The sequence below is a fragment of the Plecotus auritus genome, assembly GCF_963455305.1.
Source record: "Plecotus auritus genome assembly, chromosome: 8".
In the NCBI taxonomy this organism is placed as follows: domain Eukaryota; kingdom Metazoa; phylum Chordata; class Mammalia; order Chiroptera; family Vespertilionidae; genus Plecotus; species Plecotus auritus.
The window spans coordinates 143,448,783-143,467,893 of NC_137782.1; the positions used below are offsets into that span (position 1 = coordinate 143,448,783).

Sequence of the window (19,111 nt, forward strand, 5' to 3'; positions counted from 1 at the left end):
GCCATGTCTAGTTTTTCCTTTGATATATTCTGGGTTTGTAGACTTTGTTTGTGAAAATCGCCCTAACCTTTAGACCAGTGATTTTTGAACTATAGTATACATCAGAATCACCTGTAGGACTTGTTAAAACACAGATTGCTGAGTCTCATGCCTAGAGTTTGTATTCTTGGTAGGTTTGGAGTGGGGGGCTAATAATTTCTCATTTCTAAGAAGTTCCGTGGTGATGCTTATCCTGCTGTTTTGGGACCATTCTTTGAGGGACTGCTGCCTTAGATAATGAGAAAGACTCCTTGATTTTCTTGAAAGACTTTTATTCTTTTTATTTTTATTTATTTATTTATTTATTTATTTATTTATTTATTTATTATTGATTTCAGAGAGAAAGGGAGAGGTAGAAAGAGAAACATCAATGATGAGAGAGAATCATTTATCGGCTGCCTCCTGCACGCCCCTTACTGGGCCCGAAACATGGGCATGGGCCCTTGACCAGGATCAAACCCGGGACCCTTCAATCTACAGGCTGAAGCTCTATCCATTGAGCCAAATCGACTAGGGCTAGACTTTTACTCTTTTAAAACATTTTTGTATCATCATTAGTCTATTAACCAAATAATCTTAGTAAGCATTTGACAGTCAATATAGTGTTAAAGTAAGAGTGGCCATTTAGAACTTGGATCACTTCTATTTTGGTTGTCATCATAATTGGATCTATGAATTATAATTTGATTTTGAAATTAGCTTTGAAGGTCTAGTAAGTTCTTAGTGATTCTAGCAATTTTTGATAAATTCATTGGATAAAAGATGTCTTTTTTTTAATATATTTTATTGATTTCTTACAGAGAGGAAAGGGAGAGGATAGATAGTTAGAAACATCAATGAGAGAGAAACATCGATCCGCTGCCTCCTGCACACCTCCCACTGGGGATGTGCCTGCAACCCAGGTACATGCCCTTAACTGGAATCGAACCTGGGACCCTTCAGTCCATAGGCCGACGCACTATCCACTGAGCCAAACCGGTCAGGGCAAAAGATGTCTTTTGTAAACTAAATGTTTCACTTAAATTCCACTAATGCCGTGGTCGGCAAACTGCGGCTTGCTAGCCACATGCGGCTCTTTGGCCCCTTGAGTGTGGCTCTTCCACAAAATACCACAGCCTGGGCGAGTCTATTTTGAAGAAGTGGCGTTAGAAGAAGTTTAAGTTTAAAAACTTTGGCTCTCAAAAGAAATTTCAATTATTGTACTGTTGATATTGGGCTCTGTAGACTAATGAGTTTGCCGACCACTGCTGACTAATGTAAAACAACATACGAACTTAATTAAATAACTGTTATCCATATATTTTAGTCATGATGGGAGAACCAGATTCGTTAGTTATTAATAACTAAAAGCTTCCAAAACATGTAAATGAATGTTGAACTGAGTTACTGGATAAGATTTGTGACTCGATTCTTTTGAGGCATTATTGGGAGATTATTTTCCATAGGTGGTTATCTTCCATTGATGTTAAAAAGAAAAATCCAACTTGCTTTATGTAGACTGTTAAAATTCCTAGAGTTCTTCACTATTGATAAAAAGATGTAATATTAAATATTTTTATATAGCTAAATATTTTATATAGAATATTTTATATAGCTAAATCTTCTTTATTTTTTTAAATTACCTGGTTTAATATGTTCTATAATAATGGGAAAATCAGTTAATAGCGTATTTTGAACTTAAATTTTTTTTCATACTTATTAAGCACATACTTTATTGTATCTTCAAAATGTACAAATGAAAATAAACTTAAATCCAAAATATAAATATTTGTTGGAGTTTTGTTCAGCCTGTTTTTCTCCAGTATTCTCCTTTTTCCTCATTTTCTTTTTATTTTAAACCAAGTCCCTTCTTGTTTCTTCATTAAACTTATACCACTATTTCTCATCTTTCCCTTCGTGCTTTTTCTATTCTCCTCTTACTTCTTCTACACCAAAATTCCTTGACTATAAAATTTTACTTTACAATTTCACTTGAGCCAAGAAAGCCTTTCAGTAAGGCTTGTACAGTCTTCACATAGCACATAATTATCATATATTCACTTGGATTGTCTGTGTTTACAAGTAGATATTTACCTTCAAAGATGAAGAGGATAAGAAACATAGTCTTGTCTGCATATTTTATATAGCTGCTAAAATTAGCATGGTATATTACTTGAATTTCTCTACTAAATTCTTAAATTTCACCATTTGGGTATTAAAACTGTATTTTATCTTTTAATTCAGTGGTTATCTTTTGTTTTGATATGTTCCACTGTTTTAAAATACTTAATGATATATTGTCTTATCATTTATTTTCTCAAGGTTGAAATTCTTGAAAATGAGATTGTTCAAGAAAAGCAAAGTCTTCAGAATTGTCAGAATTTAAGCAAGGATCTAATGAAGGAGAAGGCTCAGCTTGAAAAAACGATTGAAACGCTTAGAGAAAATTCAGAAAAACAGGTTCATAAATTCCTTATTAAGCATTGTATTTTAAAGTTTATTAACAAAAGTTAGTTTATGCAAATAAAATGTTCATGTAATATTAAAGGGAAATATTTTAGAATTTTTTTTTATTTTAAAGTAACTTGGTTTATCTCACTTTCTATGCCATGTATTTTAGGAAAGTTAAAGAGAAAGATTAGAATTTTTTAAATTGCCAGTATAATTAATAATTGTATATCATTTTGCAGTACATGTGCTTTCAAGTATCTGTGGAAAATGGCTGTGGAGTTGGGAGAAATGGGAGTGGAGTTGGGAGAAATGTCGCTGTGCTCTGGCCCCACTAATAAAGGGAGAAGTGGTGGCAGCAGCCGTCTTGGATACTGTCAAATTTATTTTCAAGTATTTATTGATCATTCTCATGCTTGCAGAAACAGAACTGGATAGATTGACTTGCTATTTCAATATTTGTATTTATTGTTTATATGTAAAATGATTTGTTTTATATTATGTAGGTATAACCTTAGGCCACCTATAAAATTAGAGATTTCTGTAGAGCTACAGAACAAAAATTGTAGAGCTAAGTATGAATCTGTACCTTTTACCAGGTTCTCGGGAGCTTGTTCAAAACACTAAATTTTGAGAACTATTATATTAAGCCATGCCATGAATTGAATGGATTAGTTTTCAAATGTATTAGGGGATTTTGTTATTTTGATATTTCCAAATTAGCATTCTTTTGGGGGTTGAATACACACACATACACTCCCATATATATTCACACACATATATGATAACAGCAAATATTTACTGAGGATCCTCTGTGTATAGACACTGAAAAATTTATTTGTGCCTGGCTGGTGTGTCTCAATGGTTGAGCATCAGCCTATTAAGCAGGAGGTCATAGTTTAATTCCTGGTCAGGGCACTTGCTCGTTTTCGGACTCCATCCCCAGTAGGGGGCATGCAGCAGGCAGCTGATCAGTGATTCTCATCATTAATGTTTCTCTCTCTCCTTCTCTGAAATCAATAAAAAATACATTTAAAAATTAAAAACCAATTTATTTGTGTAAGGTAAAAGCTTATATCCTCAAGGAGATATGTATGTATGTTTCCCTGATACTCATATTTGAATTTGAAACATGCAATTAAGTAAGCGTGCAGGAGGCAGCCAATCAATGATTCTCTCTCATCATCGATGTTTCTATCTCTCTCTCCCTCTTCCTTCCTCTCTGAAATTAATAAAAATATATTTAAAAATAGTTTAAAATATTTGGTTCTTGTTCAATTAGGTTTTTAATTTTCTCCTTTCTTTTTAAAAATTAGATTAAAATATTGGAGCAGGAAAATGAACATCTGAATCAAACCGTGTCTTCCTTAAGGCAGCGCTCCCAGATAAGTGCTGAAGCAAGGGTGAAAGACATTGAAAAAGAAAATAAAATTCTCCATGAATCTATCAAAGAAACAAGTAGCAAATTAAGCAAGATTGAATTTGAAAAAAGACAAATTAGGAAAGAATTGGAACATTATAAAGAAAAAGGAGAACGAGCAGAAGAACTTGAAAATGAGTTGCATCATCTTGAAAAAGAAAATGAATTGTTACAGAAAAAAATAACCAATTTAAAAATTACTTGTGAAAAAATTGAGGCCTTAGAACAAGAAAATTCAGAGCTAGAAAGAGAAAATAGGAAATTTAAAAAAAGATTGGATAGCTTTAAAAACCTTACTTTTCAGTTAGAATCCCTAGAGAAAGAGAATTCCCAACTTGATGAGGAAAACTTGGAATTGCGGAGAAATGTGGAGTCTTTGAAGTGTGCAAGCATGAAAATGGCTCAGCTGCAACTAGAAAATAAAGAACTGGAAAGTGAAAAAGAGCAGCTTAAGAAGGGTTTAGAGCTTATGAAAGCATCATTCAAGAAATCAGAACGCTTAGAAGTTAGCTACCAGGGTTTAGATACAGAAAATCAAAGACTACAGAAGGCTCTAGAGAACAGCAATAAAAAAATTCAGCAGTTAGAGAGTGAACTACAAGACTTAGAGATGGAAAATCAAACATTGCAAAAAAACCTAGAAGAGTTAAAAATATCCAGCAAAAGACTAGAACAGCTAGAAAAAGAAAATAAATCATTAGAGCAAGAGACTTCTCAACTGGAGAAGGATAAGAAACAGCTGGAGAAGGAAAATAAGAGACTCCGACAACAAGCAGAAATAAAAGATACCACATTAGAAGAAAATAATGTGAAAATTGGAAATTTGGAGAAAGAAAACAAAACTCTATTCAAAGAGATTGGTATTTATAAAGAATCTTGCATTCGTCTGAAAGAATTAGAGAAAGAAAATAAGGAACTTGTCAAAAGAGCAACTATTGATATAAAAACTTTGGTTACATTACGTGAGGTAAGTATAGTTACCTAAATTTAAGGCAAATATTTTTTACTAGAGGCCCGGTGCACAAATTTGTGTATGGGTGGGGTCTTGGCGGGGGGGAGGGGCTGTAGGTGGTTGGTGGGCTGGCCCCACCCCCGATTGGGGTGGAGGGGCTGTGGGCAGTTGGCTGGCCAGCCCCGCCCCCTGATTGAACTTCCAGTCAAGGGGACAATTTGCTTATTATCCTTTTATTATATAGGATATTTTTAACTCAAGGCTTTAAGTTTTATTGGAACCCATTAGTAGTTTGTATCATCTACTAGTATGGATGGCTCTAAAGTAGAAATTTAGAATTAGAACTAGAAAGTTTCCAACTTTCCTGCCTTTGTTAAACTAAGAAGTATATGTATATTATATTTTTAAGATCTTGTACTAATAAAGTTTCCATATGGTATCTGACTTATTACATTGTATTTTTATTTCAAAATAATATTACAATATGTGTCAAGACTCTTGACTGAATGCTAAGTATAATGGGATCCATGATAGCCACTATGTATTGAATGCAAACTATGTGCCAAGTACTGGGCTAAGGACTTTATAAGATATATATATATATATATATATATACACACACACACCCACACACACATACACACACACACACACACACACAATTTTATGACCAATTCTTTGTAGGTATTATCTTCATTAGATTAGAAAACAGATTCAGAGATATTAAGTAATTTTTTGAGGATGACAGTTAATAAATGGCAGAGTTGGATTACTGGATTCAAATCCAGATCTTTCAGACTCCAAAGCCCCATGAATTTTGACCTCTAAGCTTAGAGAATACAAATCAGGTTGAACTTAAAGGTCAGCATTGAACAATTGGTAGTTGCTCAGATGTGTGTGTTGAGAAGAAATTGGAAATTTATAGGAGTATACTGGTAACAGATCTTGTAAATGTGGTTGGTGTAGATCAGAAGATAACATGCTTAGCTTGTTTTTGCTTTTACTATGCTATACTATATTTGGTAACCCTTTAAGTTCAATTTAAAAGTATCTTACTTAGCATTCTCGCAATAAGTCACATTGGGAAGTCTGTGTTTCTGCTAAAGAGATATTGAGAGGAGAGGAACCATTATGAGCCATTCATTTTTTTTCTTTTGTTGTTCTATAGTCTCATAGACATGAGCAACAGGTTCCTTGTGCCTGCACTTCTCAGAATGCCCCTAGTTCTTCAGACCTATATCCTCTTCCACAGGGAGAAGGGTGCTTGTGGGAAAAGGGTGTTGTATAGGAAGAAACATGCATTAAGGTCCTAGCTTATTATTGAAAAATTAATGGATATGCGTTTTTTCCCATAGTTCTCAAATGTGAGGTGTGGATTCACAAAGGAAAGAGTAAATAGTTTCTCCATTTGGTTTTAAACATTAAAAAGATAAAAAGAAGTAATAGCCAAAAAAAGACAGAACTATTCTGTTTGGACTATGTTATATTGTTTCATAACTACTTCTTAATGAGGGAGGGAAAGTCCAACCACATTTCTGTCTTTCCTGCCTCACATTATATATATTCCTGGATGGTGGTAGTTAGAATCTTGGCTAAATTTCTTAGAAGTTTATGTTCTTGACACTTATGTGAGTTTTGCATTCTTTTTAAAATAAGGATTTGGTGAATGAAAAATTGAAGACACAACAAATGAATAATGATCTTGAAAAATTAACCCATGAGCTTGAGAAGATAGGGTTAAATAAAGAGCGACTCTTACATGATGAGCAAAGTACTGATGACAGGTGAGTATTAAGTCACTGGTTCAATTCCCGGTCAGGGCACATGCCCGGGTTTCAGGCTCATTCCCCATTAGAGGGCATGCAGGAGGCAGCTGATGGATGGTTCTCTCTCATTAATGTTTCTTTCTCCCTCTCCCTTTCTAAAATCAATTTTTAAAAATGTTTAAAAAGTAAAAAATCAGGTAAAGACAGCCTAATACTGTCTAAGAAAAAAAATGCTAAAATATTATATAAATACAGATTGTCACTGAGGTAACAGAAGATCTAAGGCTATAATTGCCTGTGAAAGTAGAATGAGACATTAACGACAAACAAACCCCTCTCTGGTGAAATATGCAATTTAAGCAAGTTATATTTTATTTGATTATGTGCTTAAATGCCTCAATTATTTCATTTATTACTTATTTTTAAATCTTTATTGTAGTATTACATATGTAGTATTACATATGTCCTTTTTTTTTCCTTTACCCCTTCTAGCTCGCATTCTTCCCCCCTACCCCCAAACCAGGCCTTCACCACCCTATTGTCTGCATATACTTTATACCCTGAAGACAAAGTCTTCAGTGAGTTTCAAGTCTTAACTATAAATATGTTCTTATATAAATACATTTAATAGTGTAGACAAGTGTTTGATAATATAATCCTTCACTTTCTATAGATTCTATTCTTATAAAACTAAAATAAATATTTTGAAAAAATATTTTGAGACTTATAAAACTAATAGAAATATAATGCCTGTTTTGTATTAGATGATTTTTTCTTTGGCAACCTAGGCTATAATCTAAAGCTCTGTTTACTTAGTAATTTTTGTTTCTTCATTCCCAGGAATAGTTTAAGAGGGGGAGACTGGGGCAGTAAGAGGAAGATAATTTAATTTGCCACTTAAATGATAATATCTATTTATGGCACCAATATCAGTAGTCATAAATTATCTTTAAAAATAATTTTCTGACCTCCAGTAACAAACTTTTACTATTTTTGTACTTGGATAGTAGGTACAAACTTTTGGAATCAAAATTAGAATCCACTCTAAAGAAGTCCCTTGAAATAAAAGAGGAAAAAATTGCTGCTTTAGAAGCTCGGTTAGAAGAATCCACAAATTATAACCAGCAATTGCGCCAAGAACTTAAAACAGTAAGTGATTTCCTTGGAAATAATTTTAAGTGTTAAATATTTGGAGAGAAAATTATAAAATAAAAAATATTTTATTAATATTTTGGTTTTTTCTTAAATTCGAGAGTGTTCTTAAACAAATTTTTGCCATGTAATTTATGACAAACTGTATTTTGTCTATACACTGTAATTGACTCAATCCTATTTCGTGTGTGTATGTCCCCCATGCAGTTAGGAACATATCATAATTGATATGTTGGAATGGGGAAAAGGTGGGCTTATTTTATGGGTAAAAGCTCTCAATGAGATACAGGCACTTTATTCTGACACCCTTTTCCTATTGAGAATCCAGGTAAAAGTTTGATAGGAAATTTGTACGTGTGAGAACACCAAGTAGAGGAAAATCATATGGCATGCTCTCATAGAGTTGAGGATATTTTTCTAGATCTATTTTCTTGTGATATTTAGAATTATTCGGTGAATTAAACAAAACTGTTTTCTCTACATGAATAAATTAAATATGGAAGGACTTGCCCTATATTGAGTTAATATAATACTAGATTGGGAGTATCATATTCTGATTTATTATTCTTCTTATCGTCTCGGCATTGCTCCCTGGAGTGGTTTTATAGTAACTAAACATTAAAACTTGTAAGATTACTACAGGCCACATTTAGAACCCTTTGACTCAGAACACTATGGAAATACAAGCAGCTAGCAGGGCACTGTCAGGTGTTCTTCACATGAGTTGTCTGAGAATCGTCTTCCTACCAGATGACAGTGCATGTGCAAGGGAGTTCGTATTGGGTGTGCGTTGGAGCTGCCCTGGCTTTAAGACTTCATGCTCCACAGCAGTTACCATCTCTTGCAACAACTCCAGAGGTACAGGTTTATGATCTCCGTAAGTGTTACCAATTTTAAGAGTTGCTGCACTTAGAGAAGTTCAAAGATATGGCTTCATGTTAGGTATTTATTCTCAGTCCAAATACAATTTACCAATCAGGGATATTATTTCCCTTCAGCAAACCTGCCTGCTAACATAGAACATACAATTTTATGAGGTTTCTGGAGAAAGTTAACTGGAGATGAATTTCTCAGGCAGAAAGGAAAAAGGTTTTGTTTCCTATTTGCCCTTACGATCATTGCTGGTATTCATCTCAGACATTACCATGAAACAAGTATTTATGTAGAAGAAATTCTAGAACTTTGTTTATTTAACATAAAGGATTATCAAAAAAATAAATCAAACTTGGTGCCAGATTTTATTAATCTTCTTTATTTCCTGATTTTTTTTTTACCCTATTAAGCAGTATAACTAGGTTACAAGTAAAATCAACTCATGAAGCTACTCATCTAGAAAATAAGTGGGTTTGGATATGGGTTGGTATATATCTATTTCTAGTCTAAAAGATGGAGGTTTAAAAATCCATCATTATCTTTTACTTCCAGCCATTATGGCATAACTACTATTGGACTAGCTTCCTGCCATAAACATATATTAAGCTGTAATTATACTGTTCTAACTTTTAGTACTACACACAAAGAGGTATATCACTTGAAGATAGACTATGAAAGTTAAATATGAATAGTATAGGGTCTAAAGTAACTACAAAAATAGCATGACAGCCCTGACCCGTTTGGCTCAGTGGATAGAGCATCGGCCTGCGGACTGAAACGTCCCAGGTTCGATTCCAGTCAAGGGTATGTACCTGGGTTGCAGGCACATCCCCAGTAGAAGGTGTGCAGGAGGCAGCTGATCGATGTTTCTCTCTCATCAATGTTTCTAACTCTCTAGCCCTCTCCCTTCCTCTCTGTAAAAAATCAATAAAATATATTTAAAAAAATAGCATGACAGAGAGGTATGGCTAATATGCCAGCAAAAGAGATAAAATAGAATTATAAAAAATCCAAAAGAAGGCAGAACAATAAAAAAGGTGGAGCAAAGTGGGTTTAAATAAAATCATACCAGAAATCACATTAAATATAAAAGGTCTAATACCTCAGGTAACAGTCAGAGATTAATGGACTAGATAAAAAGGCAAGTCCTACCTATATGCTGCCTCTAAGAAACCTTGAGTCTTTGAAGTCTCTGCGGCAGAAGCAAGATGACGAAGGGACGTCATTGTTCGGCAAGCGCCGCAACAAGACACACGCTGTGCCGCTGCTGCGGCTCGAAGGCCTACCATCTGCAGAAGTCCACCTGCTACCACCTGCAGAATTCCACCTGCGGCAAGTGCGGCTACCCCGCCAAGCACAAGAGGAAGTATGGCTGGAGTGCCAGGGCTAAAGGGCGAAACACTACCGTTACTGGCCGCATGAGGCACCTGAAAATTGTGTACCGCAGATTCAGGCATGGATTCCCTGAAGGAACAACACCTAAACCCAAGAGGGCAGCTGTTGCTGCATCCAGTTCATCTGAAGGATTTCAATGATTAGTCGCACAATAAATCTGTTTTAAAAAAAAGAAAAGAAAAGAAACCTTGATGGAAAAACCTTGATGGAAAAGGATATTTTATTTTTGTGTGAACATAAATTAGAGATTCTGATTAATGATACATAAGGTAAAGAAGCCATTTTTGAAGCTTAGTTGTAAAAATAATGCTCTAAAAATTAGAAGCTTTGAGTTTTTTTCTTAATTCTTCTTAATAATGGCATATGTCTATAACCTTTCTAAGCCTAGGGGTGAAAAGATCCTGTGGGAAATTAACGTAAAATAGGAGACTAGAAATGATGTCACCCATCTTTGTTATTAGGGTGTTAAAAGTAAGGGGGAGGGAGGACCTGGATCCCAAAACACCTATTAGATCACTTGCCAAAAATTTTTTTTTTTTTAATATATTTTATTGATATTTTACAGAGAGGAAGGGAGAGGGATAGAGAGTTAGAAACATCGATGAGAGAGAAACATCGATCAGCTGCCTCCTGCACATCTCCCACTGGGGATGTGCCAGCAACCAAGGTACATGCCCTTGACCAGAATTGAATCCGGGACCCTTCAGTCCGCAGGCCGACGCTCTATCCACTGAGCCAAACCGGTTTCGGCCACTTGCCAAGGTTTAAATTACATTCTATCTTGGCATCTTTTTCCTTTAGTCTCACATCATTATTTTCTAACTCAATAGTAGCAAATTTTATTGTTAAATTATAAGCTTTCTTAAGGTTTGCATTAAATGTTGAATTATTTTAAATATTTATCCTTGCCTTAATATAAAGTTTAGGTTAATTTAGAAATTTATGATAAGTGTCTCCTAGGATAAACTAGTAATTCAGGATAAGTATAACAATAATCATTTCCAATTGAAGAGAGCTATTTAAGTTTATCAGCAATTTTGGTAATGTAAGATGACCAAGTTGCTAGTTTTGAGTTGGCTCTCTTAAAGTAGAATCTGGTTGTAGTCATACCAGAAAACCTTGGATTGCTCATTCTTCATAAAATAAATTACAGTAATTATATGTGATAGATGAAGGTCTCAATAAAAAAATCATTAATTTATTTAACACAGCTCATTCTGGGCAACAAATCCTTCATAGAAGGGCAAGTGTCTACATATAGATACTTCCTCAATTTTAATTTAGATTTCTTTTTAAGAGGAATTAATACTGTGTCAGATCTTTATTTGTTGTTTACATGGGGATCTCAGAAATCTCTAAATCAGCTATAGATAGAGATCTAAAAACAGTTGCTATTATTAGCAGCGCGTGTTAATCTTCAGCAACATTTTCATCATAAACAATAGGATATGTAATTAGAGAATATATTATAGGAGCATTACACATAAAAAATATATTTGCCCTAGCTGGTTTGGCTCAGAGGTTAGAGTGCTGGCCCAAGGACTGAAGCGTGGTGGGTGCTGGGGCACGTACATCAGTTGCAGGCTCAATCCCCGGCGCCAGTCAGGCACATGGAGAAGGCAACCAATTGATAGATCTCTCACATCGATGTTTCTCTTTCTCCCCCTCCCTTCCACTCTCTCTAAAAAGCAATGGAAAAAGATCCTCTGGTGAGGATTAACAAAAATAAAAAAAGAATATATTTAATATTTCTAAGAGGAAAGGATTTGTATTTTACAGGGCATAAATTGTGATTATGCTAATAATGATAATTATACATACTATTTTCCATATTTTTAGATAAAGTGTGTCTCACATTCACCAGACCAGTGCAGAGTCAAATTAATTGTAAGAAGCAGAACTGGGATGATTTATTTTTTCCATTAAAATATTTTAAATAAAATTTTAGGTTAAAAAGAATTATGAAGCCCTTAAACAAAGACAAGATGAGGAAAGGATGGTACAGAGCCCTCCTTCCGCTTCCAGTGAAGATAACAAATGGGAGCGAGAAAGTCAAGAAACAACCAGAGAGCTTCTGAAAGTCAAAGACAGATTGATTGAAGTAGAAAGAAATGTAAGTATTTTTAAATTTTTAGTAGGAATAAGGATTTTTAGAAGTAATGTGCAACTCAGAAAATGTATCTAATCTGGTTTTGTAGCTTTGTTCATTTTATACTTTCTTGACCAATTTATTTTGTAATATGAATAAAGACTGAAGAACTCATAATTTACTTTTCTCCATCACCTTCACACAAGACCATCAGTAACCTTTATCAACTCTATCTTGAAAATATACCCAAGCCCATTTTCTTTCTCTCCATCTTTGCTGCTACCTCAGTAGCATCATCTGTCATCTGGACTATTAAAATATGCTCCTAACTGGCCCTACCTTTTCCATTTCTGGCCCAGTCTAACCCATTCTCAATACAGTAGTCAGTTATTTTTTAAAACATATTCCAAACCATGTCACTTTCATACTTAAAATCTTCAATAGCTTCCCATTTTAATTAGAATAAAATCCAGATTCTTTGCTGTGTCCTGTAAGATCCTTCCTGACATTGTCCTGCCTCACCTTATACCATATCACGTTTCTACCCACTCTGTTTATTAATCTGGAGATAATATTATCTGTTAATATCTGGAAAACACAAAACAATGCCTGGCACATAATAAGTAAGTTAGTTCTAGTCACATTGGCATTTTTCTTCTTGTTCCTACCTCAGGCCTTTCTGTCTGCCTCTCCTGCTGGCTGGCTTCCCTCAGAATTCATGTCTCATGTCACTACCACCTGCAAGACTTCTTCCTTGATCCCTTTCCTCAGTAAAGGAGCTGCCCCAGCCTAAACCGTTCTTCACTATCACATCACTGCCTTCTTTAGCTTCTTCATAGCACTTTCCACTTATGAAATGACATTATTTTGTTCATTTATTTGTTCTCTATCTACTGAAAAAAAGCTCCTTGAAAGCAGGTAGCTTGTCTTTCATTTTCACCACTGCCTTCAGTATGTAGAACAATGCCTCTTAGATAGCAGACACTGCTGAATGAGTTACGTATTTGACAATAAACAATAATTGAATGAATTCAACAAACATCCTACAAAGATGAATAAGCTTTAGGAACTTGCATGCTAACAAGTAAAATAGTTGTGGTTGTTACTGTTTTTTAATATAACATGAATTAAAAGCTTTAAGCCTTAAAGCCAAAAATTAATACCTTATAACTTTGATTCCTACTTTCTCATCCAAAAGTAATTACTGTAAATATCTTTCCCAGAAAACTGTTTGTGATTTACCTATATATAGAAGTATTTTTCTTTTACAGTTTTACACCTGTAGATAATAGAATGTCTATTTTTAATTATTCAGTAATATATACATAGGTACCTCTATTGTTTAGATTAATAATTATACCTCGAACAATTGGGCTGGCATATAAAGTCCTATAAGATAAATCTCTTTCCCATTGACTTCCTTTATAAATTTCCACTGGGGAAAAAGTTACTTGGTTCTCATACTTTAGCCATTTTAGATAATGGGTTTATAAAGATGGCAAGCCCTATATTAGACGGATAATTTTTGTGTCTCTGCCAGTATATTTGCTAACTACATACTTTCCTATTGTAAATTTTTCCTGCTCTGACTTATCCTTTCTACTCTTAGCTATCTCATCTATTCATTATATACTATAAGAATTTTTGTTATTTCTAGGATCATTAGAGCTTGTATATTTTGATTTCTAAAGAGCTGAACTACAATAGTACTTAACATATCCAAGGGAAAAATCGTTTACTTATTTGGTGTGTCAGGAGGGTATTTTAGGCCCTGGCTGGTTTTGCTCAGTGGATAGAGCATCGGCCAGTAGGGGGGCATGCATAAGGCAGCCAATCGATGATTCTCTCATTATTGATGTTTCTATCTCCCTCCCTCCCTCTCCCTTCCTCTCTGAAATCAATAAAAATATATATATTTTTTTAAAAGATGGTATTCTAAGTCAGTATTCTATATTTTTTCAGTATATATTTTTTATCCTTTGTATTTGAACAAATGAACAAAAGAAGTTCAGTATCAAAAACATCTTTGAAACATTTTGGTTCTTCAGCTTTGATTTTTATGGTATATGTGGGTTAAATCCTGACTTTCCTTTTATACAGTGACGTAGTATATATAACATGAAACCCTAACGAGTGGATATTATTGTTGTCCCCCAAATGTAGATAAGATAAAAGTAATTTGTTGGGATTCAGTTGTAACTTTTTTGCTGTTGTTGTTGTTAATGCTCATCCAAGGATATATATATATTTTTTAATATTTTTTATTGATTTCAGAGAGGAAGGGAGAGGGAGAGAAAGATAGAAACATCAGTGATGAGAGAGAATCATTGATGGGCTGCTTCCTGCATACCCCCTACCGGGGATCGAGCCTACAACCCGGGCATGTGCCCTTTACCAGAATCGAGCCCAGGACCTTTCAGTCCACAGGCTGGCAGCTCTGTTCACTGAGCCAAACTGGCTAGGTCACCCAAGGATATTTTTCCATTAATTTTTTAGAGGGAGAGACAGAGAGAAACATCCATGTGAGAGAGACTCATCGATTGGTTGCTTCCCAAATGGCCCCGGCCAGGGCTGGGGATTGAGCCTGCAACCAAGGTATATACTCTTTTCTTTTTTTTTTTTTTTTTTTAAATATATATTTTATTGATTTTTTTATAGAGAGGAAGAGAGAGGGATAGAGAGTTAGAAACATCGATGAGAGAGAGACATCGATCAGCTGCCTCCTGCACGCCCCCTACTGGGGATGTGCCCGCAACCCAGGTACATGCCCTTGGCCGGAATCGAACCTGGGACCCTTCAGTCCGCAGGCCGACGCTCTATCCACTGAGCCAAACCGGTTAGGGCCAAGGTATATACTCTTGACAGGAATCAAACCCAGGACCCTTCAGTCTGCTGTCTGATGCTCTATCCACTGAGCCAAACCAGCTATAGCTCAGTTGTAACTTTTTATGTATGTTGCAATTATATGTAAATTCTGGTCTTTTGTATATTAAAGATTTTAAATTTGGTTTTCTAGAGGATTCTTTGTTTATACTTTTTGATGCTATGTTATTTATGATATGTTATTTAGAAGTAATCCTGAAAATATAATATTCATGACAAACATTTTAATGTTTAGAACATTAACTATGATTTGCACAGTAATTCAACCATTTAACTATAAAACTGAATTATGGCCATATGTACTGGAAAAATTGAAAATGGTATGTTTTGTTTGGATTTTCTCTAGAAGTCCTATAGATGAAATAGAGCTTTAGTGAGTGTTTTATACCGTGAAAAATAATTACTAAAGAAAATATGTAATATCTGTTAGGTTTGTAGGCACTAAAATTTTTAAACAGGTGGTTAAGATTGTTTCTACTTGTCTTCCAAATATTTGTGTTTATAAAATACTTAGTTTTGCTGCTATCCTTGTGACCACCACATATCTATCTGTCTGTCTGTCTATCTATCTATCTATATTTGCCTTTGGGCATTTAGAAAAGAAGCACTCCATTGACTAGAAACGCCCCACTCATTCTGGACACACTGGGCACTTTTAGGCAGCATGAAAACCATACAACTGACAGTCACATTCTTGTTTTTTGTATTAGTCAATATATTTAGAATGGAGTATTTTATTTTTCAGATACTATAAAGCAGACAGACACAAATACAGTAGTCTATTCAGATTTTATGATTATTGCTTTCTTTTTCTTAGATTAAATATCTGTTTACAATTTGGGATAGAGGGAATATTTTCTTTTCTCTTTTAAGATTGTTAGGGTTGTTTTTTATTATAATGGTGCTTGTACAAAATGCCAGTATCTGTTAAATAGAAATAGTTTGATGTTGTTTTTATTTATAATATGTGTGTTTTCTTTATTAAGAATGCTACACTACAAGCAGAGAAGCAAGCACTGAAAACTCAACTGAAGCAACTTGAGACACAGAACAATAATTTGCAGGCTCAGATTCTTGCACTTCAGAGGCAGACAGTGTCATTACAAGAGCAGAATACTACTCTTCAAACACAGAATGCCAAGCTTCAGGTTGTAATGTAATATTTGGGGGATATGCAACAAAGTCTTGAATTATGCTATTAAAATAATTCAAGCTAAAACATATATGTGATATAGATCCCCTAATATACATCATATATATATATGCTAGTATATATATAATAACACCTACCAAAAGTCAAAATTAAATGGTAACCTTCTTCTTTGGGACACAAAAATTCAAATTTCCTCAGTATAATGTGCATATATCTGCTTTGATTTATTGAAAACTTCCTAAAGTTAATGTAATCTTTCTTATTTTTTAAAAAAACAAAAGAACAATATAAGCTATTTTCCTTATGTCTGATAACAGTATACATTCTTATAGGTTGAAAATTCCACACTTAATTCCCAAAGTACCTCTCTTATGAACCAGAATGCACAACTCCTAATCCAGCAGTCTTCCTTAGAAAATGAAAATGAATCTGTAATCAAAGAGCGAGAAGATCTGAAATCTCTATATGATTCTCTGATCAAAGATCATGAGAAACTGGAACTTCTTCATGAACGGCAGGCTTCAGAGTATGAATCTCTCATTGCTAAACATGGAACTCTAAAGTCTGCCCACAAAAATCTTGAGGTGGAGCATAAAGACCTCGAAGATCGGTAATTTATTATATTTTCTATGTTTTTAATTTAACACCTATTTACTTAGGGTAATAAAGTAAATGTTGAGTTAAACACATCTAAGAGATTATGTAGGAAATTTATATAAACTTACTTGTTTTGTGATACTGGCATGTAATAAATTCCTCTTATTTTTTCATTTTAAAGTATTTTTCCCCTTGAGGAAATATTATAAACCAAATATCTAACTTTTTTCCCCAGTTATAATCAGTTACTAAAACAGAAAGGACAGTTGGAAGATTTGGAAAAAACACTGAAAGTAGAACAGGAAAAAATGCTGCTTGAAAACAAAAACCATGAGACTGTAGCTGCAGAATACAAGAAACTTTGTGGTGAAAATGATAGGTAATAAATATATATTTTAGTTTTGTATTATTATTCATTACCTCCAAAGTGTATACTACCTCTTTGCAGTACAATCCATAAATTAGAATTTTAAAAACAGACCCCAGCAATAAGTAAATTACCAACAAAACCCTGCAGCTAGTTATAGAATGGCTCAGACAAAGACCTAGATCTCCTTTTCTCTCTCTATCCAACTAATTAAACTTTTTTTTTTAATCCTCACCTGAGGATATGCTTAGAGAGAGGGAAGGAGAGAGAGAGGATGAGACAGAAAAAAACATCTAGCAGTTGCCTTCTTTATGCTCCCCGACTGGGGATCAAACCCACAGCCCAGATATGTGCCCTGACTGGGAAGTGAACCAGCAGCCTTTCAGTGACAGGACAGAGCTCCGCCAACTGAGCCGTTCAGGCTGGGCCAAATAATTTAAGTTTTTAAGCCACATTATATAATGAAATTTTTGTACCTTGACGGCATTTGCATATTTTATTAAGACAGAATGTAACGGACCTGATTCTTTTTTTTTTAAAATATATTTTATTGATTTTTTACAGAGAGAAAGGGAGAGGGATAGTTAGAAACATTGATGAGAGAGAAACATCCATTAGCTGCCTCTTGCACACCCCCTACTGGGGATGTGCCCGCAACCAAGGTACATGCCCTTGACTGGAGTTGAACCTGGGACCCTTCAGTCCGCAGGCTGACGCTCTATCCGCTGAGCCAAACCGGTCAGGGCTGGACCTGATTCTTTATGTCTTTCTCTTTTTTTTGCTAGTCTGGTATCCCAATTCCTGTCTTTTGAAGTTGCTACAAGTGAGCAACCTTATGATTTTCTAGCTGATTTATTCATACTTTTATTTTTAACAATCTTAGATATTAATAGCCTCCTATTGCCATGGAGCAATTCTTTTTTAACTTGAAGCCTTGGGAATATCAAAATTGGCCACTGGTAATCAAGTTACTCCATAAGGGTACATTTTCAAGTTGTTTAGAAATCTTTGAAAAGTTTAAACAGCCAAACCAACCAAGCATGTCAAACTTGCGGCCCGTGGGCCGCATGCCTCATTTATTTGGCCCGTGTTAGCCTTTGAGTTTGATATGCTTGGCCTAAACATTTGCACTGCACTTACATTGCCATAGCTGAAGTGCTGAAAGGCAGCACACAAAATTTTGCGTGTCTTTACATCTTCAACATATTTAAGTGCTGAGAGATTTCATTTCAAGGGAAAAAAGTACTCAGTTTTTTAAAAATCTAGTTTTTACGAAATAGAAACTGATTCTTGATCAGTGTAGTAATTGGCAGAAGAATTCTTTATATTCTCTAAGTATGTTTGAATGTGATTTACAGCATTTTCACATTATGTAAATGACAATGAAAGCTATTAAGAGAATTTGATTCTATTCTATTACGATTTCTAACTATAGGTTGAATCATACATATAATCAGCTTTTGAAAGAAACTGAAGTTTTACAAACCGACCATAAAAACTTGAAAAGTCTTCTAAATAATTCCAAACTGGAACAAACAAGATTAGAAGCTGAATTTTCAAAGCTGAAGGAACAATACCAACAGTTGGACATTACATCCACCAAGCTAAATAACCAGTGTGAGGTAAGCTTTAACAAGTTTAATCACTGTCTCCCTTCTGTTAGGCATGCAGACACATCTAAAAACTAAACAATGATATTATAATGACCAGCAGTATATATTTAGTGGGGTGTTTCTAAAAGAATTGGTCAGGGATAATTGAAATTCATAAGTAATTCAAAAAACTTTATTATTAATTTCAATTTTTTTATTGTTAGTTTAAACTTACATGTTCAGGTACTTTTACTATATATAAAACCATTTCTATTATTATAAAAAATGTTACTGGCCTCCTGGCATGTACTAGTAAACTAAATAGGTCAAACTCTCTCCCCTGTATAGTTTATATTCTGGTGGAAGGAAACAGACAATAAACATAATAAGTAAATGAAATACATAG

General features: G+C 34.5%; 1 protein-coding gene and 1 pseudogene across 16 annotated transcripts in view; both read left to right on the forward strand.

The window, feature by feature from the left end:
• The window catches only part of CCDC88A (coiled-coil domain containing 88A), a gene marked incomplete at its 3' end in the record, with an annotated part of 112,318 nt that overhangs the window by 65,259 nt on the left and 27,948 nt on the right, over positions 1 to 19,111 (forward strand). For 12 of the 15 annotated variants that reach the window (XM_080685786.1, XM_080685787.1, XM_080685789.1 and 9 more), the window contains exons 14-22: positions 2,341 to 2,478; positions 3,783 to 4,853; positions 6,495 to 6,622; positions 7,612 to 7,753; positions 11,973 to 12,137; positions 15,983 to 16,144; positions 16,482 to 16,759; positions 16,982 to 17,125; positions 18,549 to 18,735. In XM_080685786.1, coding sequence (XP_080541912.1) covers positions 2,341 to 2,478; positions 3,783 to 4,853; positions 6,495 to 6,622; positions 7,612 to 7,753; positions 11,973 to 12,137; positions 15,983 to 16,144; positions 16,482 to 16,759; positions 16,982 to 17,125; positions 18,549 to 18,735 — 2,415 coding nt within the window. The remainder of the gene's footprint in view (positions 1 to 2,340; positions 2,479 to 3,782; positions 4,854 to 6,494; positions 6,623 to 7,611; positions 7,754 to 11,972; positions 12,138 to 15,982; positions 16,145 to 16,481; positions 16,760 to 16,981; positions 17,126 to 18,548; positions 18,736 to 19,111) is intronic. The other 3 variants (XM_080685788.1, XM_080685792.1, XM_080685790.1) reach the window with 1 other exon arrangement.
• Positions 9,786 to 10,164, forward strand: LOC308255864 (large ribosomal subunit protein eL37-like; annotated as a pseudogene). Its single transcript has one exon. The product of its transcript is annotated as a large ribosomal subunit protein eL37-like (transcript).